The 23,622-nt window shown below is 43.6% G+C and overlaps 1 protein-coding gene across 1 annotated transcript in view; it reads left to right on the top strand.

Moving 5' to 3' along the window:
- The window catches only part of col24a1 (collagen type XXIV alpha 1 chain), a gene marked incomplete at its 5' end in the record, with an annotated part of 140,131 nt that overhangs the window by 101,386 nt on the left and 15,123 nt on the right, over positions 1 to 23,622 (top strand). Inside the window, 13 exons of the mRNA XM_084163896.1 lie at positions 1,046 to 1,099; positions 2,068 to 2,121; positions 2,234 to 2,287; positions 3,715 to 3,768; positions 5,368 to 5,475; positions 11,211 to 11,360; positions 11,580 to 11,687; positions 19,402 to 19,455; positions 19,593 to 19,655; positions 19,744 to 19,797; positions 20,593 to 20,628; positions 23,186 to 23,221; positions 23,411 to 23,437. Coding sequence (XP_084020022.1) covers positions 1,046 to 1,099; positions 2,068 to 2,121; positions 2,234 to 2,287; positions 3,715 to 3,768; positions 5,368 to 5,475; positions 11,211 to 11,360; positions 11,580 to 11,687; positions 19,402 to 19,455; positions 19,593 to 19,655; positions 19,744 to 19,797; positions 20,593 to 20,628; positions 23,186 to 23,221; positions 23,411 to 23,437 — 852 coding nt within the window. The remainder of the gene's footprint in view (positions 1 to 1,045; positions 1,100 to 2,067; positions 2,122 to 2,233; positions 2,288 to 3,714; positions 3,769 to 5,367; positions 5,476 to 11,210; positions 11,361 to 11,579; positions 11,688 to 19,401; positions 19,456 to 19,592; positions 19,656 to 19,743; positions 19,798 to 20,592; positions 20,629 to 23,185; positions 23,222 to 23,410; positions 23,438 to 23,622) is intronic.

Genomic DNA, 23,622 nt, shown 5'->3' with positions numbered 1-23,622 from the left:
ATGTAGACCTTCACAAGTCTGGTTCATCCTTGGGAGCAATTTCCAAACGCCTGAAGGTACCACGTTCATCTGTACAAACAATAATATAAACACCATGGGACCACGCAGCCGTCATACCGCTCAGGAAGGAGACGCGTTCTGTCTCCTAGAGATGAACGTACTTTGGTGCAAATCAATCCCAGAACAACAGCAAAGGACCTTGTGAAAATGCTGGAGGAAACAGGTACAAAAGTATCTATATCCACAGTAAAACGAGTCCTATATCGACATAACCTGAAAGGCCGCTCAGCAAGGAAGAAGCCACTACTCCAAAACCGCCATAAAAAAGCCAGACTATGGTTTGCAACTGCACATGGGGACATGTGGGGGTGCTTTGCTGCAGGAGGGATTGGTGCACTTCACAAAATAGATGGCATCATGAGGAAGGAAAATGATGTGGATATATTGAAGCAACATCTCAAGACATCAGTCAGGAAGTTAAAGCTTGGTCGCAAATGGGTCTTCCAAATGGACAATGACCTCAAGCATACTTCCAAAGTTGTGGCAAAATGGCTTAAGGACAGCAAAGTCAAGGTATTGGGGTGGCCATCACAAAGCCCTGACCTCAATCCTATAGAAAATGTGTGGGCAGAACTGAAAAAGCGTGTGCAAGCAAGGAGGCCTACAAACCTGACTCAGTTACACCAGCTCTGTCAGGAGGAATGGGTCAAAATTCACCCAACTTATTGTGGGAAGCTTGTGGAAGGCTACTCGAAACGTTTGACCCAAGTTAAACAATTTAAAGGCAATGCTACCAAATACTAATTGAGTGTATGTAAACTTCTGACCCACTGGGAATGTGATGAAAGAAATAAAAGCTGAAATAAATCATTCTCTCTATTATTATTCTGACATTTCTTTAAATAAAGTGGTGATCCTAACTGACCTAAAACAGGGACTTTTTACTAGGATTAAATGTCAGGAATTGTGAAAAACTGAGTTTAAATGTATTTGGATAAGGTGTATGTAAACTTCAGACTTCAACTGTATGTGTGTGTTTGGGCAGGGTCTCCCGGGCGAGCGAGGAGATCGTGGAGAGGCTGGAGATGAGGGATATCAGGTAAAACCACCATAAAAACCACAACATTAAATGTATCACAAAATCACTTTTCTGGCGGTTATTCTGTTCCGTTTCCATTATTTTCTTTGGTGCTGTATTAAAGCAGGCCTGAGACCACACATCTGAGACAGGAGCATCCCGGATTACTGAATTCCTAGGGATAAGTTAGGAGGAAATCTGGTGTTATTAACATAGACACTGAAAACTCACACACACACACACAGATTCAGGTCAGGTGGGAAGTTAACAGTACAGGATGAGAGTCGAAAGTCGTGCAGAGCGAAATCCCAGAATCCCCTGCGGCAGGGTTACTAGAGCTCTCCCCTCCTATAAACACTTTGCCCAAATGCAGCCCTCCTCAGAGAGGGAGAGAGAGCGAGTACAATGGCTTTAAGCATTTATAAGCATTCTTCTGCTGAACTAGATATCAGTTCAAAGTCACGGTTGCTAATCTTGATTTGGCAGTTGTTGAGAGGCTTGAGAGACTTCCAGGATCCCATTAAACGAAAGGCCCTTAACTCAATCTGCTGTGTGTGTGTGTGTGTGTGTGTGTGTGTGTGTGTGTGTGTGTGTGTGTGTGTGTGTGTGTGTGTGTGTGAGTGAACCAAGACACAGCTAGCTGAACCCTGACATCTGGGTGTCACTAAATGACCTGACCCAACCTCCTCTGTGAAGCTGTAGCGTTTCACGTAGAGCTGAGTGATATGGATTTTTGTCCGTTTGATAATGATACATTTATAACTACTAACGTTACTACTAGTTTAATGCTTGTACCCATCAATTGTCCCATTAACAATCACCCATATTAGCTAACGTATTTCATTTCAAACTTCAACATTTCTCTAGTATAGGCTACTTATCATATGCCTGCGAAAATTGATCGGTATGGTCGGTGTCGATCATTGTTGGTTCGTCGTCCCAGCTCTAGTTTCACCTGTATACTGTCTTTGTCTCTTTGTTCTTTTCAGGGCCACACTGGGATCACTGGACATCGTGGGGCAGTTGGAGCACCAGGTCTTCCTGTAAGTCCAATCAAATACTCTGTGTAAGCCTTATCAGCATCTATTTCTAGGTCACATTTTGCACATTGAAATAAGAATAAATCGTGTGTGTGTGTGTGATTTTGTTGATTAGGGAACACCAGGGGAACCCGGAGAACCAGGCCCGAAAGGAGAAATGGGAACTCAGGTGAGTGTGTGTGAGTGTGAGTGTGTGTGTGCGTGCTATTCTTTGTAAATCAATGCATCGGACTCATTCCGCTCCAGGCTTGGGGAAAGGAAAGCACAGTTTGTTAAATCATGTCTCCCTGGAGCTCTAGATGAGCTGTTACTGTATAGCTAGATGACTACTGCAGAAGGCTTCCTACAGGCTTCCTTGGCACTGAACACCATGAGGGTTGGGTTGAGCAATCACCTGTCAACGCTATGGGAGAAGAGGAGACACTCACTTCCAAACTGCAGTTCCTAACAAGCGGGGCTAGCCAAGCTGTAGAGACAACCGTTTCTAATCTAGGACTCTGTTGCTCTCGATCAACAAGCCAAAGTGCCAGAGCATAAGCATTGTCATATGAAGAGAGGGAGAAAAACATACTTTTATTTCCATGGAATTGGACTGAACCAAAACAATGCAGACAGGCTTGAGCATCGGTGCCTTTGATACCAGAGAAAGAGGGATGAGGGAAGGAGATAAAGAGGGGGAAAGAAGGAAGCAGAGAATGATGTTTGTTTGGCCACCCACTGTGCGCTTTGTGCTTCAAAGTGTTCGGTCTGATTTCCACAAGGCTTGAGAATACACAATGGAATGCAGAAAGCTGGCATCAGTTAGAATTTTGGAAAAATGAGCTGTTTATTATGCACATCAAGTCTGAATTACTTAACTTCAAGTCTGAATTATTTTACTTCAAGTATGAATAATTTCACGTCAATTCTGAATTATTTTAACTGCAACTTGATAATGCATACATTTTCATATACATTTTCAGAGCTGTAAAATTCTTGAATTTGTGAATATCATTAATTTGTAACATAATGTTGCTCTTCATGGAATATAGCTCTTTATGTACAGGAATATGATTATTTGATCTGCATATGGTCACATATTTCCTAAAACAAGCTGAGGTACTGTATCTACATACCTAGTTCTAAATACCTTTGACATGTTAAGACATGTGAGTTGGCCTATTTGCCTATTTTATCCGATTGAGTCAATATTGTATAGAGAGGATTTCTGTGAAAGTATTTGCCTTGGCTTGGAGTTTCAAGCAGAGCCTGAATGTTGTGTCACATATTGAGTGCAAGTTCGGCCTTCGTAGAAAGAGCTGTACTGGAGTAACACAAGACTAGAGGTCTATGAGTTAAATACACAGTACGCACAACTGTATATGTAAACATCCAGTTAGTCTGCAGTAAGCCTAATACTTCAGCTTAAAGTAACCACACACATACACATGAAGGAATTGCCTCTGCCAGGGCATATAGCAGACACGTGTAGATAAATAATGGTTGGTTTGTATTGGTAACAAAACAATTGGAATGTGTGTATGTCTGTGTGAACATGTCTATGTGAATGTGTGTGTGTGTGTGTGTGTGTGCGTGCGTGTGTGTGTGTTTGTACAGGGCTTAGAAGGGAAGAAAGGAGCGAGGGGCCTGACTGGGACCGCTGGTGTTGAAGTAAGTATCACATCACCACAACGTAGAGAAGACATGAAAAAAGAAAGACTGAGAGAGGGAGAGAGAGGGACAGAGGGAGAGGGTGATGTAGAGAGATGTAGAGAGGGACAGAGGGAGGAAAGAGATATACTGCACTGTACGTTCTGTACTACAACAAACAAACCTAATGCAATGTGTTATGTGGAGGTCACATTTACATCGTTATGGACTGCATTGTAGGGGGGAGAAACGGGGAGAGAAGTGGGACGGACAGAGAGGGACGGACAGAGAGAGGGAGAGGGAGAGAGAGAGCGAAAGAGAGAGATAGAGAGAGCCTGGGTGTATAGAGGGATGATGGAGCGAGAGAGGCCGTGTAGGGATGGAAGCAAAGTGAATGAGTTATTGCCGAGAACGTGATAGTTGAGTGATTGTATCAAAAAGTTATACAGATGCACCATAGAGAGCATCCTGACCGGTTGCATCACCGCCTGGTATGGCAACTGTTCGACATCCGACCGTAAGGCGTTACAGAGGGTAGTGCGTACGGCCCAGTACATCACTGGGGCCAAGCTTCCTGCCATCCAGGAACTCTATACCAGGCGGTGTCAGAGGAAGGCCCAAGAAATGGTCAAAGACTCCAGCCACCCAAGTCATAGACTGCTCTCTCTGGTACCGCACGGCAAGCGGTACCGGAGCGCCAAGTCTAGGTCGAAAAGGCTCCTTAACAGCTTCTACTCCCAAGCCATAAGACTGCTGAACAATTAATCAAATGGCCACCCGGACTATTTACATTGACCCCACCCCTCTTTTTTTTTTACACTGCTGCTACTCACTGTTTATTATCTATGTATAGTCACTTTACCCCTACCTACATGTACAAATTACCTCAATTACCTGGACTAATCGGTGCCCCCGCACATTGACTCTGTACCGGTACCCCCTGTATATAGCTTCGTGAATGTTATTTTATTGTGTTACTTATTTTACTTTAGTTTATTTAGTAAATATTTTCTTAACTCTTTTTTTCTTAAAACTGCATTGTTGGTTAAGTGCTTGTAAGTAAGCATTTCACGGTAAGGTCTACACCTGTAGTATTCGGTGCATGTGACAAATACAATTTAATTTAATTTGATATTTACAGAGAAGTCCATAACAATGTCCAGTACATGTACTCTCCATGACATTCCATTGGGTTTGTTTTGTTAAAGTAGCAGGACAAAATGTTCAGTGCTGTATATAGTCAGTCTGTACAACATTAACGCACACGACAATAGGTTGAGGTCAAAATACACTTCCCTTTATTTTCCATAAAACAGTTATAGATCCCAGTCCATCACTGCCAGTCAGGAATTTACCTCCTTATTCCAGATGTCTCTGAAGGTAGATTTATATACAGCCAACTAAGGGGGGAGAAGGCCATGGGGGACTGGGAAAGGTTGGGAGATTAGAGTGGTAGTGTATCGTAGCATAGGTGGTTGGATCAACTGCTGTACTATGATAAGTGACCTCGACTGGCTGAGACCTGAATATTCACGTTAGCTCCCGTAACTAAATGCATTTACAGTATTGTCATGGCAACACGACAGATTAAGTTTGATATTGTTGTTTCGGATTTCCCAGGGGGAAGTTGGTTTACCTGGACCCAGAGGCATGGAGGGATACGCTGGGCCTGATGGTCCTCCAGGACTAGTTGGGTTACCAGGATTTCCAGGGAAGACTGGGCGACAGGTAGGCATCATATCCTGTCCCTCACATACACACACATACAGGTAGGCATCATATCCTGTCCCTCACATACACACACATACAGGTAGGCATCATATCCTGTCCCTCACATACACACACATACAGGTAGCTACACACTTATCAGACACAGTTATTCCCCATGCCTGCAGACACTCACACACACATGCAGAATGGGGCCCTATAATCTGTCCATAAACAAACTCTTGCCCTTTAGGTGCTATACAGTAGGTCACAGTAAGAGTCAGGGGATTATTACATTGTGTAACCGAACTTTAAGAGAGCCATTCTCTCAGCAGTGTTAAATCTTTGTGGCTGACAGTCTGACCCGCTCTCTGAATCAGAATAAAGTTAAGGATCCAGTGACCCCCTTTTTTTATTTCTTTTTACCACGTCTCCTTGCTCCAACCTTCACTCGTCTATTTCTCTTGCCACGTTACACATAATCACAACACTAGCTAGTGTCACAGTAAATCTCCAACAATGACCAAACTGAAGAATGGGCTGAATAAAGTTATGAGATGATCCCATTATTAAAGGAAAAATCCACAAAAAAACTATATTTTGGTATTTTTTTCATTAGTCCACTGTTAATACAGTCCAAAAATGTTTTGCATGTCAGCAATCAAGTTTTCAAGATGATGACACTTTGCTTCTTGAAAATCCTATATCTTGAAACCTTGACTGCTGACATGCAAAACATGTTGGGACTTTATCAACAGTGGACTAATTAAAAAATAACAAAAGATCGTTTTGAGTGGATTAAGACAACAACACATTATTAATGTGATTGTGGCTAGACTGCGACCAGGATGAAAAACTCCTGTAATCCAGTAAATCCACATATCACAGGAGAAATGGAGCTTTAATTGGCTCCAATATGGCCTTTCCCTTCTCCCTCTCATTCTTCTAGTGTCTCAGAGTAGGAGTACTGATCTAGCATCAGGTCCACCCTGTCCAGTAATTATAGTGCATTCGGAAAGTATTCAGACCCCTTGACTTTTTAAACATTTTGTTATGTTACAGCCTTATTCTAAATTGGATTTTCAAAAAAAAAAATCCATATCAATCTACACACAATACCCCATAATGACAAAGCGAAAACTGGTTTTTATACATTTTAGCAAATGTATTCAGACCCTTCGCTATGAGACTCAAAATTGAGCTCAGGTGCATCCTGTTTCCATTGATCATCCTTGAGATGTTTCTACAACTTGATTGGAGTCCACCTGTGGTAAATACAATTGATTAGACATGATTTGGAAAGGCACACACTTGTCTGTATAAGGTCCCACAGTTGACAGTGTATGTCAGAGCAAAAACCAAGCCATGAGGTCGAAGGAATTGTCTGTAGCGCTCCGAGACAGGAATGTGTCGAGGCACAGATCTGGGGGAGGGTACCAAAAAATGTCTGCAGCATTGAAGGTCCCCAAGAACACAGTGGCCTCCATCATTCTTAAATGGAAGAAGTTTGGAACCATCAAGACTCTTCCTAGAGCTGGCCGCCCGGCCAAACTGAGCAATCGGGGGAGAAGGTTCTTGGTCAGGGAGGTGACCAAGAACCCGATGGTCACTCTGTGGAGTTCCTCTGTGGAGATGGGAGAACCTTCCAGAAGAACAAACATCTCTGCAGGACTCCACCAATCAGGGCTTTATGGTAGAGTGGCCAGACAGAAGCCACTCCTCAGTAAAAGGCACATGACAGCTCACTTGGAGTTTGCCAAAAGGCACCTGAAGGACGCTGACCATGAGAAACAAGATTCTCTGGTCTGATGAAACCAAGATTGAACTCTTTGGCCGGAATGCCAAACGTCACGTCTGGAGAAAACCTGGCATCACCCCTACGGTGAAGCATGGTGGTGGAAGCATTATGCTGTGGGGATGTTTTTCAGCGGCAGGGACTGGGAGAATAGTCAGGATCGAGGGAAAGATGAATGGAGCAAAGTACAGAGAGATCCTTGATGAAAACCTGCTCCAGAGCGTTCAGGACCTCAGACTGGGGCGAAGGTTCACCTTCCGACAGGACAACGACCCTAAGCACACAGCCAAGACAATGCAGGAGTGGTTTCGGGACAAGTCTCTGAATGTCCTTGAGTGGCCCAGCCAGTGGCCCAGCCAGAGCCCGGACTTGAACCCGATCGAACATCTCTGGAGAGACCTGAAAATAGCTGTGCAGCGATGCGCCCCATCCAACCTGACAGAGCTTGAGAGGATCTGCAGAGAGGAATGAGAGAAACTCCCCAAATACAGGTGTGCCAAGCTTGTAGTGTCATACCCAAGAAAACTTGAGTCTGTAATCGCTTCCAAAGGTGCTTCAAGAAAGTACTGAGTAAAGGGTCAGAATACTTATGTAAATGTAATATTTCAGATTTTTTTTAGTTTTATTTTTTAAATTCTAAAAACCTGTTTTTGCTTTGTCATTATGGGGTGTTGTGTGTAGATTGATGAGATAATAATTAAATCAATTTTAGAATAAGGCTGTAATGTAACAAAATGTGTAAAAGATCAAGGGGTCTGAATACTTACCGAATGCACTGTATAATCTAAAAGGCTAAACTGATCATATTTCAGCACTCCTGCACTCTGGGATGCTTTATGAATATGGATCCTGCTCCTACCAGCTGTGTTTAAAGTGCTGAAGGATATTCGGCAGAAAATGACTGGTCATTAAATGGCTTATTTGATTTGATTGGGTTTCTGTGGTCAGAGCTCAATGGGATTCTTTATACTAAAGTCTGCAGCCCTGAGTATGTGGGGATTTCATGCATGGATGTCCTTTACTGTTCCCCTGCTACCCAGACAGCCAGACCGACAGTGAAGGACCTTCAGTATTAGCCACCCTGTCTGTCAGTTACATCAGAAGCAGGTCTGGTGGCACGGAGGCGGTTAGGGAGGGAGTTCTTTGCGGTGAAAACACACAAATCTCTCTCACAGGGAGGGAGATCCCAGCAGGAAACAACCAGGGTGATTTTACACACATAGCTACATTACCTCCCAGGGAAAACCAATACAGTCAGGACTGTTGCTCCAGCTACCCTAGAGGAGCAGACCTACCGGAGTGTTTTACAGTACACTCTGTCCTCCTCCTCTTCCTCCTCCTCCTCCTATTTCTCCTCCCCTAACTTTTCAACTATTTGTCATCATCATCACCATTTTCTTCTTCTTCATCCTCCTCCTCTTCATTCTTTCTTTCCTCCTACACCTCTTCCTCTCCCTCCATGTCCCTGTTCTGAATTGGTTGAAGTGCGTAACCAGTGAATGGTACATGCCTGGCCTGTAGGTGTTTTTGTCTCTCTGTGGGTCTAACCTGGTGTCAGAAAGAGCCAGGGGACACTAGTCATTAGTGAAAATATGCAGGAGACAGAGGAGGACCATATTATAGACCAGCCTCTGTGTCCCCCTGACCTGACCACCATCCCCCAGATCTAGAATCATCTTACTGACAAAACAGTCTGACCACTAGCTGTCTATCACGCTGTCTCTCTCTGTCTCCTTCTCTCTCTCTCTCCTCTCTGCCACTCTGTCTCCCTTGCTTCCACTTTCTCTCCTGGTCTCTCCTTAATTAATTCCACTGGGTGCATGTAGTACGTTAGTTGCTCTTTTGCCACTCAATCATCTTAGCCAGAGTAGTAATGCTAAAAGCAGAAGGGTTAATTTATTACATTTGGGTAGCCCTTTACACTCGTACCTCTAAACTGGTTGAAAATTGCAGTTTTGCGCACTAATATGCGCCTAAATTGAAACGTAATGGCTGTACAGTAACATTATATATATGACGTCAGAGCTCTGGCTCTGAGCTTCACAGCGCTGTATGGGTTTTGACTGATAGCCGTTCTGGTAATTGGGCAACTTTTGCAAATATTTTGTTGTCTGAGTGAGGGAAATGCTATAAATTAAGATGACTCTATGTATTTTGAAAGATGAGATGTTGAGGATTACAATAAATACCGCTTTGATGTCATACAAGCAAGTCAAACACCCATAGGGTCCAAATGTGCACATTTCCAAATCATAACCTCATGTCATATACAGTACAGTGTCAATGATAACTATGTTTGATTTACAGTTACACGATGACATGGCATCATACCCTGGGTTGTTCTGAACAGAATGCGTCTATCTTTGTTTATTGTGAGGAAAAGCCGCTGCGGCACACACATCTGAATGCACTCATGACTCCTTTCTATGCGCTCTAAAATTACAATCTGTTTCTCTGAATTGCCTTGTGAAAGCCTAACACTGTAAGATCGTATTTCATAACTAGTCATGTTGGCAATAGAACAAGCTTTCATATCATGCCCACCTGACCCAGATTGCGATTTATAATGGACCGTTTTTGGATTGCGTAAACAACAACAGTAATTGTGTGATGGCGGGGATTCAGAGTTGTGTTCCAAACGAAACAACTACCAGTGTGCTGCTCTAGTTCCTCAACAGCACAGCTAGGAGAGCTCAAAAAAGCACCTTATAGTTGAAGACATGAGTCATAAAAGTGCATTGAAATGACTTAGGAACTGTGCACACTTTGGAGAGTTGTGTGGCCACTTGGAGACACCAGTTAGTCTTCTCATTCAAATCCTTGCAATTTTTTTGTCTTATGTTGCACCAAGACACATTTTCCAGTAATAGTCTTATCATGTTACTGAATGTATCCAGAGTATTTTCAGATTTCGTTATCAACAAATGCTGCAAAAAGTACATGTAAAATGCACATAAAATCAAAAGTGTAATGTTTGGATGTTTGGATTCAGTCTTGTTTCAGGTGAACTGTTGTGTCCTCACCTTTGGTCAAATAATTTCCCCTTTATCTCCAAACTGTTCCCTTTCAATTGCTACCATGGTCATGCATTTCATATTTCTTCTGTAAGAAACATTTAAATGTAACCCTATCCATATAGACCAATTCCCATGAGTGTAAAGGGTTAACATGTCTGTCAAAAAGACAAACCCAAAGCAAGTTGGTTAAGGTGTTAAGGTTGAGAAAGAACAAAGTTGTTCTCAGACCAGAGCCCTTACTGTGATCAGTGGGATGGGACATTATTGCCCATGTGTCTCACTTGAGTGGGTCGTGTGTGAATGAGTGCGGCTGGGCATGTGTGTCCTGAGTTTCCAGGCCAGAATTAAATCTCCCACTGATCTAATGACCGAGACAGTTACACTATCTCTCCTTATGAAAGACCTCTCTCCAACGCCCCGGGATTGAGGCTCTACCAACAAACCTAGAGCTCTGTAATTCCAAACCACTTCCTGCTGCTACCGTTTTGGAGGGATTATTTTTTCTCTCGGCGGTGTCGTGAGTTATCCTTGCACCTCATGGCCGGCGAGGCGAGACAGTAACAGAAGCTGCTGTACGTGCAGCCAGCGGGCCGGCGACGGCTCACTCAATCTGTTATTCTAATATGACTGACTCTCCTCGGCCCGGGCTGCCTCTAGCCAGCTGATGGAACAGGAAATTATTGTGGTTGCCGGCGTCTCGGCGCACTATAACAGTTCAACAACAGTCAGTCATTTGTATTGACGTTTTATAAGCAAATGTCTGACTGTTAAGTGTTTGACTTTTCAAAGGCCTGGGCCATGAATCAGTGCTGATTGAATGCCACTGTCACTTAGTCACTGGCTACATATACCATTTGTTTAGCAGTGTTTTTCATGCTTAGCTTACAGCATGTCAACAATGATTTAGTGTGCCAATGTTGACTGTCTGTGCTATTATTTTTCAGGGCCAGCGTGGCACCGTGGGGCAGGAGGGGTCGGCAGGACTACCTGGTCCCAGGGGGGGACTTGGTCTGCCTGGGTTGGTTGGAGAGAGGGGGCCTGCTGGAGAGAAGGTCATCTACTGCCCTCACAATCTACACCTTAGCCTACACCCAGTACCATCTTCACCCCACACCCTGTTACCTCTTACCCCTATGACCCCTCACCATTAACTTTGCAGTACCATCCTAGCCTGGTCCCAGATCTGTACTATATAGCCAACTCCTATGAATGACAATGACCAATAGAGTTGGCAGGACAGCACAAACAGATCTGGGGCCAGGCCAGTCCCGCCTTCTACTCTGTGACCTCTGACCCATATGTGTTGATTCCAGGGGGAGTCTGGCTTGGCAGGAGAGAGGGGGACCCCAGGAATCAAAGGCATGGAGGGGTCATCCGGAGACCAAGGCAGGATAGGGGACCCAGGACTCAAAGGACAACCAGTGAGTGTCCACTGTCCATCCAACCATTGTAGAATATCACCAATGCTCCACTAACTGGTCACAGGTTATTCCCAGCGTCATATATTTGCCATAAACAGTTCACAAAAGGTTTAAGCAACACTATAAACAATGACTCTTTTGATCAACAATAAAAAAAAAAAAAGGTTTTCTCAATTGAAAAAAACTACATTTGTTGAAAACAAATACACTGCTCAAAAAAATTAAGGGAACACTAAAATAACACATCCTAGATCTGAATTAATGAAATAATCTTATTAAATACTTTTTTCTTTACATAGTGGAATGTGCTGACAACAAAATCACACAAAAATTATCAATGGAAATCAAATTTATCAAACATGGAGGTCTGGATTTGGAGTCACCCTCAAAATTAAAGTGGAAAACCACACTACAGGCTGATCCAACTTTGATGTAATGTCCTTAAAACAAGTCAAAATGAGGCTCAGTAGTGTGTGTGGCCTCCACGTGCCTGTATGACCTCCCTACAACGCCTGGGCATGCTCCTGATGAGGTGGCGGATGGTCTCCTGAGGGATCTCCTCCCAGACCTGGACTAAAGCATCCGCCAACTCCTGGACAGTCTGTGGTACAACGTGGCGTTGGTGAATGGAGCGAGACATGATGTCCCAGATGTGCTCAATTGGATTCAGGTCTGGGGAACGGGCGGGCCAGTCCATAGCATCAATGCCTTCCTCTTGCAGGAACTGCTGACACACTCCAGCCACATGAGGTCTAGCATTGTCTTGCATTAGGAGGAACCCAGGGCCAACCGCACCAGCATATGGTCTCACAAGGGGTCTGAGGATCTCATCTCGGTACCTAATGGCAGTCAGGCTACCTCTGGCGAGCACATGGAAGGCTGTGCGGCCTCCCAAAGAAATGCCACCCTACAACTTGACTGACCCACCGCCAAACCGGTCATGCTGGAGGATGTTGCAGGCAGCAGAACGTTCTCCACGGCGTCTCCAGACTCTGTCACGTCTGTCACGTGCTCAGTGTGAACCTGCTTTCATCTGTGAAGAGCACAGGGCGCCAGTGGCGAATTTGCCAATCTTGGTGTTCTCTGGCAAATGCCAAACGTCCTGCACGGTGTTGGGCTGTAAGCACAACCCCCACCTGTGGACGTCGGGCCCTCATACCACCCTCATGGAGTCTGTTTCTGACCGTTTGAGCAGACACATGCACATTTGTGGCCTGCTGGAGGTCATTTTGCAGGGCTCTGGCAGTGCTCCTCCTGCTCCTCCTTGCACAAAGGCGGAGGTAGCGGTCCTGCTGCTGGGTTGTTGCCCTCCTACGGCCTCCTCCACGTCTCCTGATGTACTGGCCTGTCTCCTGGTAGCGCCTCCATGCTCTGGACACTACGCTGACAGACACAGCAAACCTTCTTGCCACAGCTCGCATTGATGTGCCATCCTGGATGAGCTGCACTGCCTGAGCCACTTGTGTGGGTTGTAGACTCCGTCTCATGCTACCACTAGAGTGAAAGCACCGCCAGCATTCAAAAGTGACCAAAACATCAGCCAGGAAGCATAGGAACTGAGAAGTGGTCTGTGGTCACCACCTGCAAAACCAGTCCTTTATTGGGGGTGTCTTGCTAATTGCCTATAATTTCCACCTGTTGTCTATTCTATTTGCACAACAGCATGTGAAATGTATTGTCAATCAGTGTTGCTTCCTAAGTGGACAGTTTGATTTCACAGAAGTGTGATTGACTTGGAGTTACATTGTGTTGTTTAAGTGTTCCCTTAATTTTTTTGAGCAGTGTATATGATTCAATGCCAACTGATATATTTGTCATATATTATATTTGATTTCAAACCTATATTTCAATTTGCTGCCTATTTCTTTCAACACTCAACCTACTTTGGTTAAACCTATTAAAGAACAAATAGTAAGTAATATTTCATATACAGTGGGGGGGAAAAGTATCTGATCCCCTGCTGATTTTGTACGTTTGCCCACTGACCATAATTTTAATGGTAGGTTTATTTGAACAGTGAGAGTCAGAATAACAAAAATATATATACAGTGGGGAAAAAAAGTATTTAGTCAGCCACCAATTGTGCAAGTTCTCCCACTTAAAAAGATGAGAGAGGTCTGTAATTTTCATCATAGGTACACGTCAACTATGATAGACAAAATGAGGGAAAAAAATCCAGAAAATCACATTGTAGGATTTTTTATGAATTTATTTGCAAATTATGGTGGAAAATAAGTATTTGGTCACCTACAAACAAGCAAGATTTCTGGCTCTCACAGACCTGTAACTTCTTCTTTAAGAGGCTCCTCTGTCCTCCACTCGTTACCTGTATTAATGGCACCTGTTTGAACTTGTTATCAGTATAAAAGACACCTGTCCACAACCTCAAACAGTCACACTCCAAACTCCACTATGGCCAAGACCAAAGAGCTGTCAAAGGACACCAGAAACAAAATTGTAGACCTGCACCAGGCTGGGAAGACTGAATCTGCAATAGGTAAGCAGCTTGGTTTGAAGAAATCAACTGTGAGAGCAATTATTAGGAAATGGAAGACATACAAGACCACTGATAATCTCTCTCGATCTGGGGCTCCACGCAAGATCTCACCCCGTGGGGTCAAAATGATCACAAGAACGGTGAGCAAAAATCCCAGAACCATACGGGGGGACCTAGTGAATGACCTGCAGAGAGCTGGGACCAAAGTAACAAAGCCTACCATCAGTAACACACTACGCCGCCAGGGACTCAAATCCTGCAGTGCAAGACGTGTCCCCCTGCTTAAGCCAGTACATGTCCAGGCCCGTCTGAAGTTTGCTAGAGTGCATTTGGATGATCCGGAAGAGGATTGGGAGAATGTCTTATGGTCAGATGAAACCAAAATATAACTTTTTGGTAAAAACTCAACTCGTCGTGTTTGGAGGACAAAGAATGCTGAGTTGCATCCAAAGAACACCATACCTACTGTGAAGCATGGGGGTGGAAACATCATGCTTTGGGGCTGTTTTTCTGCAAAGGGACCAGGACGACTGATCCGTTTAAAGGAAAGAATGAATGGGGCCATGTATCGTGAGATTTTGAGTGAAAACCTCCTTCCATCAGCAAGGGCATTGAAGATGAAACGTGGCTGGGTCTTTCAGCATGACAATGATCCCAAACACACCGCCCGGGCAACGAAGGAGTGGCTTCGTAAGAAGCATTTCAAGGTCCTGGAGTGGCCTAGCCAGTCTCCAGATCTCAACCCCATAGAAAATCTTTGGAGGGAGTTGAAAGTCCGTGTTGCCCAGCGACAGCCCCAAAACATCACTGCTCTAGAGGAGATCTGCATGGAGGAATGGGCCAAAATACCAGCAACAGTGTGTGAAAACCTTGTGAAGACTTACAGAAAACATTTGACCTGTGTCATTGCCAACAAAGGGTATATAACAAAGTATTGAGAAACTTTTGTTATTGACCAAATACTAATTTTCCACCATAATTTGCAAATAAATTCATAAAAAATCCTACAATGTGATTTTCTGGATTTTGTTTTCTCATTTTGTCTGTCATAGTTGACGTGTACCTATGATGAAAATTACAGGCCTCTCTCATCTTTTTAAGTGGGAGAACTTGCACAATTGGTGGCTGACTAAATACTTTTTTCCCCACTGTATATGGGGGATACAATCTTCCCAGCTCTGCAGATTTTGCTGCGAAGAGACAGAATCATTAGATCATTTGTTTTGGTACTGTCCATTTGTAGCTTGTTTTTGGACACAGGTCCAGGAATGGCTAAAGGATTGCAATATTTACCTGGAGCTAACCCTGCAGATAGCACTACTGGGTGATCTGAAAAGTTATAGTCAATCGATCAATAATATAATAATACTTTTAGCAAAAATGTTTATATTCAATTTACGATCTGTAGAAACAATGAGAATAGAAAGGTTCAGAACTTTTGTAAAGCATCACAGCAATTTGTAAGTCGCTCTGGATAAGAGAGTCTTAAATGTAAATGTACAGTTGAAAAATATATGGCAAATAGAAATCCAATATGAATGGTGTTACGAGATAGATGGGAGGTGTTGAATGGAGCTAAAGGATGGGACTAATAACAACAACTAATAACAACAAGATAACTAATGTAAAGCATACTGTGTCCATAATAAGTATATAGGTTATAGGTTGAGAGCTTTTGTGAAAGAGCACAGTTAGAAAAATATGGCATATAGAAGCAAACCAGATGGACATCATGAAAATGATCGGAGGAAGTTCAGGAGTAAAAACAAACAAAATATAATTATTGTAGAATTTGACTGTGTCCATAAAATGTATATAGTATGTATGTGCTGGAAGTAGAGGCCTAAGCGTTGTTGTTCACTAGTTTACTCCAATTGGGAAGGGGTGGTGGGGTTGGAAAGTAATGAAGGGAAATATAATTTCAAAAAGGATATGTGTGTGTGTATGGATGTATATATATGTGTATATGTATGTGTGTATGTATGTATATATGTATGTATGTATATACAGTGGGGAGAACAAGTATTTGATACACTGCCGATTTTGCAGGTTTTCCTACTTACAAAGCATGTAGAGGTCTGTAATTTTTATCATAAGTACACTTCAACTGTGAGAGACGGAATCTAAAACAAAAATCCATAAAATCACATTGTATGATTTTTAAGTAATTAATTTGCATTTTATTGCATGACATAAGTATTTGATCACCTACCAACCAGTAAGAATTCCGGCTCTCACAGACCTGTTAGTTTTTCTTTAAGAAGCCCTCCTGTTCTCCACTCATTACCTATATTAACTAGACCTGTTTGAACTCATTACTTTATAAAAGACACCTGTCCACACACTCAATCAAACAGACTCCAACCTCTCCACAATGGCCAAGACCAGAGAGTAGTGTAAGGACATCAGGGATAAAATTGTAGACCTGCACAAGGCTGGGATGGGCTACAGGGCAATAGGCAAGCAGCTTGGTGAGAAGGCAACAACTGTTGGCGCAATTATTAGAAAATGGAAGAAGTTCAAGATGACGGTCAATCACACTCGGTCTGGGGCTCCATGCAAGATCTCACCTCGTGGGGCATCAATGATCAAAGAAAACCATTAGTAACACACTACGCCGTCATGGATTAAAATCCTGCAGCGCACGCAAGGTCCCCCTGCTCAAGCCAGCGCATGTCCAGGCCCGTCTGAAGTTTGCCAATGACCATTTGGATGATCCAGAGGAGGAATGGGAGAAGGTAATGTGGTCTGATGAGACAAAAATAGAGCTTTTTGGTCGAAACTCCACTCGCTGTGTTTGGAGGAAGAAGAAGGATGAGTACAACCCCAAGAACACCATCCCAACCGTGAAGCATGGAGGTGGAAACATCATTCTTTGGGGATGCTTTTCTGCAAAGGGGACAGGACGACTGCACCATATTGAGGGAAGGATGGATGGGGCCATATATCGGCAAGATCTTGGCCAACAACCTCCTTCCCTCAGTAAGAGCATTGAAGATGGGTCGTGGCTGGGTCTTCCAGCATGACAACGACCCGAAACACACAGCCAGGGCAACTAAGGAGTGGCTCCGTAAGAAGCATCTCAAGGTCCTGGAGTGGCCTAGCCAGTTTCCAGACCTGAAAGTCCGTATTGCCCAGCGACAGCCCCGAAACCTGAAGGATCTGGAGAAGGTCTGTATGGAGGAGTGGGCCAAAATCCCTGCTGCAGTGTGTGCAAACCTGGTCAAGACCTACAGGAAACATATGATCTCTGTAATTGCAAACAAATGTTTCTGTACCAAATATTAAGTTCTGCTTTTCTGATGTATCAAATACTTATGTCATGCAATAAAATGCAGATTAATTACTTAAAAATCATACAATGTGATTTTCTGGATTTTCGTCTCTCACAGTTGAAGTGTACCTATGATAAAAATTACAGACCTCTACATGCTTTGTAAGTAGGAAACCTGCAAAATCGGCAGTGTATCAAATACTTGTTCTCCCCACTGTATATATATTTGCGAGAAAAAAAACATATGGGGGATTGGAAGTGATGCAGACAATTACATTGATGGAAGTTACAATCTATCTGAAATATTAAAGCTGTCTACCCCCCAAAAAATAAAAAGTAAAAATTTCCTGGAAATTAAGAAAGTTCGTTTGTTCAGTAACTTTAAAGAAGACCTTCACATTTAGTAACCACAATATCCAAGCAATGGCTACCTTAACAGAGAACCTTTATAAGGCTCTTTTAATACAATATGTACTTGTGCAAGTATCATTACAGATTCTGGCAGTGTACAAGTTTAAGATTGGATAACAAATACAATAGACCAGAATAACTGGAATGACATTCACTCTCACAGGTGGGGAAAAAAGAACACAGTGAAAGTCACGCCCCCAATAAGCCACACCTCCAACTATTCTGATAGGCTGCCACCGCTACATCGCTCCCACCACTATGCGCACGAGGTGTTGAAAGCAATTTAGAAGTTTTTATTCAATTCAAGAAATCACATTGATCTGAAAAATTCGTTATTTGATTTCAGACAAATTGAATAGAATAGGTTGAACGAACCAAAGCGTGATTTTGGATCATTCCAATCAGTAAAAGCACTTCAGATGAACAACAACGCCATCCCACTTTATACAGTGCATGTGTTGAGTTACTGTATCACGGGAGCAATAGGATTGGATTGGGAACAATTCAAGGTTTGGTTTGTTAAGTACTGTTCTGTCATTAAGTCAAAGGTAAGCTCATAAAAAGGCGTTTTGTTTTTCTCTCTGCTCTGTTGCCCTAGAAACAATAATAATCCTATCCGATACACGCTTTATTACCTGGAAGCTCTATATACTGTATAGCCACAGGGCCTTAGGTAACCAAGCTGTACTGGGCTCAGAAATGTGTGTATTTTCACTCGAGTCGAGTTACGAATGATCTGGATGAGACGAGGAATGGAAACATTCCGCCTGGCAAGGCCGGTTTATGTTAGATTTATCAGACTCTTACTCCAGGGACCAGAAAACAAGGTGCTCGTCCATCCTTTCATCCCTCCCCTCTCTCTTTCGCTCCACTACCTGGCTGCTGGGGAAATAGAGACCTGGTTCACGCCCCTAAGGTTGGGTCACCTTACCTTGCACTTTTCAGGGAAGAGAGTTTCTAGGCCAAACCCGCTGGATTAGAGAAAATGGACCCAGCTAAAGGATATGGATGATTGGCTGTGCAAACACAGGCCATCTTCTGCTACTGCTGAGGACAGATAGATAGACATGCAGGCAGGCAGACAGACAGACAGACATGGGACAGTGACAGGGGAGAGGCTCAGACAGTGGTTCCCCAATGTGCTACTGTCTCCAGACTGACAGATAAGGGACCCACCATTCTTATGTCCCAGTTTTTGTGTCTGCAGGTTCCTTGGAGTTAGACAGGGTAATAGATGAGAGGGCAACCAGAGAGAACCATAGACCAAACCCCTGTCAGGAATACATAACAGGGAGGGGGAATAGGTTACATGGTTAAATGGTTACATAGCCTACTAACTTCGCAGTTCACACACTCCCTTTTTGAGGCAACAAGACGTTTGTTCAGTTATCAGAGTGATTTGTGGTTCAGTGAGGGAGGGTGTTTGTCTTGTGAATGAGTTGTATCAGAGTGTCTTCTTGTCTTGTGATTGAGTTGTGTGTTTCATTTGTGTTCCAGTTGTACCAGAGTGTGTTTGTTTTTCTGGCCTGCAGGGGGAGTCGGGAGACCTGGGGATGATCGGCTTCTCTGGTTTTCCAGGACCTAAGGTGAGTCAGAGGCTCTGAGAGATCAACACAGACATTCACCATCCTTGCCGCCCTCCACTGACAAATAGAAAGTGTTGTTATAGTCATTATCAATTAGCAGTGATCAATCAAATGACTGGGTTCTGTGTTTTTCATAGGGGCCAAATGGAGATTTGGGTTTCAAAGGCATACCTGGTCCTAAAGGTCCTGTAGGCATTCTGGTAAGTACAGAATCGGCACTTACTGTGGCAATAAATGATGTATAAAAATGGTGTGTGTGCTGATCTCTCCTCTATCTGTCTGTTTCAGGGTTTCAGTGGACCTGTTGGCCCAGAAGGAATGATCGGCCCAATGGGGAAACCTGTAGGTTCAGTGTGTGTGTGTGTGTGTGTGTGTGTGTGTGTGTGTGTGTGTGTGTGTGTGTGTGTGTGTGTGTGTGTGTGTGTGTGTGTGTGTGTGTGTGTGCGAGCACATGTCCATGTGTGTGTGCTTGTGCTTGTCTACAAGTATCTGCCAATTTTACTCTATACACAGTGACTGCACGTATGTGAGAGAGAGAGAGAGCGTGTGTGTGTGTGTGTTCAGGTTGAATGGTCCATTTTAAGAGCGGGCACTCTCCCCTGTCTGTCTTGTGAATGTGGCTTTTGTTGAACTAACTTCCTGGAGTGTTCCCATAACTGTCCATAACTGTCATGCCCTGAATTGATAAACCCCTCTGTTGTCAAAGTCAGACATTTTCTAGACTAGAGAGTGTGTATTCATGACTCTTCAGCCATAAAACAATCAAGTTCAAGCCTCAAGTGTTACTTTCCATCATTGTTATTCCCCTGGGAGTTAGTTAGTAATAGAGACTTGATCTGTCCAGTCTAGACACACTTAGCTACAGTACCTGGTGTGTTACTAGTATGTTACATGTGCTTATATGAAGGGCCTTATACTGTAGGAATAACAGAGTTAGAAGAACCGATCAACTCGTGGAAGGAACTGGACAAATTGTCCCAAAACGGAGTGGAGAACATTTATGGATGACCTATGCTGCTCATGTCAAGTATACTGTTGAATATCTGCATGGAATGGAGGGCTACCCAGAACAATTGGGGTACTTGTACTTTGAAAAGAAACCAGTGTATTTGAAAAGTCTTATTTTCTCCTTCACAGGGACCGAGGGGGCCAAAGGGAAGCCATGGGGAAATGGTGAGATCTGAATCAAATACTTGGGGATTTTGTATTCTGAATACATTCTGCAGAATTATATAATACATTGGAGAGAAAGCAGTCAAAGATACACTCAGTAGGTGTTAGAAAACGACAAGGTTATGTGTCAAGTACAGCGTAGGTGTTTAATCTATAAACTATAGATGACACCTCCTGTAAATACGTGGCCTCGTTTGGTTTGTGTGAACTGTAGCTACAGGTCAGTGTTTTCTGAGGTAATAAGCAGACAGCCATGCTAACTGGGTATTCATGGTGAAAGTAGCTGTTTCAGAGTGATTTCCAGTACACTGTGGGCTGTGCATGGAGCCTTACTGCACTTTCTGCCTCTCATGTAAGCAGTGTACAGGAAATGCCTTGTCATAATGTTAGCGCTGTGATCCTCTGTGGGGGTTAATGGTTCATGGCTAGAAGAGATCCAGCTTTTGTCAAATTAACATCAAAAGTAGATTCATTTTAGCTAACCCTAACCCTAACCCTTTTCCTAACCTTAACCTAATTCTCCTAACCTGCTACTTTCATTATCCTAACCTGCTACGTTAATTCTCCTAACCTGCTGCGTAAGTTCTCCTAACCTGCTACGAAAGTCAAATCTGACGTTAATTTGACAAAAGCTGGATTCTTCTAGCCATGACCGGGTTAATGTACAGTATACTGCTCCCTATCACTCTGCCGTGTAAACTGTTTTAAGATTCTCACGGCTCACACTCTTTCGTGTAAACTGTTTTTTAAGATTCTCACAGCTCCCACTCTGCCGTGTAAACTGTTTTAAGATTCTCACGGCTCCCACTCTGCCGTGTAAACTGTTTTAAGATTCTCACGGCTCCCAGTCTGCCGTGTAAACTGTTTTAAGATTCTCACGGCTCCCACTCTGCCGTGTAAACTGTTTTAAGATTCTCACGGCTCCCACTCTGCCGTGTAAACTGTTTTAAGATTCTCACGGCTCCCACTCTGCCGTGTAAACTGTTTTAAGATTCTCATGGCTCCCACTCTGCCGTGTAAACTGTTTTAAGATTCTCACGGCTCCCGCTCTGTCGTGTAAACTGTTTTAAGATTCTCACGGCTCCCACTCTGTCGTGTAAACTGTTTTAAGATTCTCACGGCTCCCACTCTGTCGTGTAAACTGTTTTAAGATTCTCACGGCTCCCGCTCTGTCGTGTAAACTGTTTTCAGATTCTCACAGCTCCCACTCTGCCATGTAAACAGTTTTAAGATTCTCACAGCTCCCTAAGCCCCATCGAGACTCATAGGCAGTTACACACATACAGTAGAGAGAGAGAGAGAGAAAAACACACAAGCACACACAGTAAACACACACACACACACACACTTATACACTTCCAGGCAGCTCCTCAGGGGCCTAATAAGAACCAGCTGCCTGCAGAAGGCTGCTGCTATAGGACTGTGCTGTCAGTTCCCTCATCAGCCAGTGGGGGTGATAGAGCTCCATTACAGAAACTCAAAGAGAGCCCTCAACACAGAACCCTTCGTAATGACTGCAGCTCTTCAGCTCTTCAGACTGTAAAGTATGATTATGATAGGATCGGTTTAGACTAGAGACGCTATTTTATAGAAAATGTATAATGTTAATATCAACATACATTTAGTGGCCTGTTCACGAAAATTGAACGCTCCTACAGACAGTGAGTCAGGTGGCCGTGGCTTGTTATATAAAGCAGGCAGACAGGCATCGAGGCATTCAGTTACTGTTTGATTGAACGTTAGAATGGGCAAAACGAGTGACCTAAACGACTTTGAGCGTGGTATGATCGTCGGTGCCAGGCGCGCCGGATCGAGTATCTCAGAAACGACCGCCCTCCTGGGCTTTTCACTCACGAAAGTGTCTAGGGTTTACTGAGAATGGTGCAACAAAAAAATTACATCCAGTCAGCGGCAGTCCTGTGGGCAAAAACAGCTTGTTGATGAGAGAGGTCGAAGGATAATGGCAAGAATCGTGCAAGCTAACAGGCGGGCCACGAATAGACAAATAACGGCGCAGCACAACAGTGGTGTGCAGAACGGCATCTCGGAACGCACAACTCGTCAATCCATGTCAAGAATGGGCTATAGCAGCAGCAGTGGGTTCCATTCCTATCAGCTAAAAACAAGAAGAAGCTGCTCCAGTGGGCACGCGATCACCAGCACTGGACAACTGAGGAGTCAAAAAACATCTCCTGGTCTGACAAATCCCAGTTCCTATTGCGTCATGCTGATGTAAGAGTCAGGATTTAGCGTAAGCAGCATGAGTCTATGGAATATTTTCCTGGCACACGTTAGGTCTCTTGATACAAATTGAACAATGATTGAACGCAATACCCCGAAGAATTCAGGCTGTTCTTGAGGCAAAATGTCCAACCTGGTACTAGATGGGTCTACCTAATAAACTGGCCAATGTGTGTATATTTCAACAAATACATTTTTCAATCTTTGTGATTTTTAGAGCACTAGAAAGTAGTGCAGGGGCATCAGATATTATATTTATTGTGTTGTCATTGCTTGGACGCCATTGTAATGCCATGTTGTTGTGTTTGTGTGTCAGGGACCCCAGGGGCCACAGGGACATCCAGGGCCCAGAGTAAGTGTTCCCCCCCCCCTCCCATTACTATGTCCTAACCTATCTTACTGGTTCCCTACTACTTACAGTTACTTGACAGTTCTATGGCAGTTCATAGAGAATGAGGCTTGTCGTCTTTTGAAGACATATCTCTTTGTATCTCTTTATTTAGTGTTTATGTCAAAATCCTGTCTGTGTTCTCTCTCCCAGGGTCCCCCTGGCGCTCCTGGCCCGACCGTAAGTATCCTGTTTGATTCACAGATAGTCATTAAATTACATAATCTGTAATAGAGCATTTATATTTTTTCTTTGTCTGGATTCAAACAAGGTGTTCTAGCAAACAAGTATTTGGTTGCCTAGGCAACGCCCCCCTCCCTGCAGCAGCAGCACAAATAGAAATAGAATGAAAAATGTAAAAGAAC

The sequence above is a fragment of the Coregonus lavaretus genome, assembly GCF_964263955.1.
Source record: "Coregonus lavaretus genome assembly, chromosome: 6".
Lineage (NCBI taxonomy): Eukaryota > Metazoa > Chordata > Actinopteri > Salmoniformes > Salmonidae > Coregonus > Coregonus lavaretus.
The sequence above is the reverse complement of the archived record's forward strand: the minus strand, read 5'-3'. Positions and strand labels throughout refer to the sequence as shown.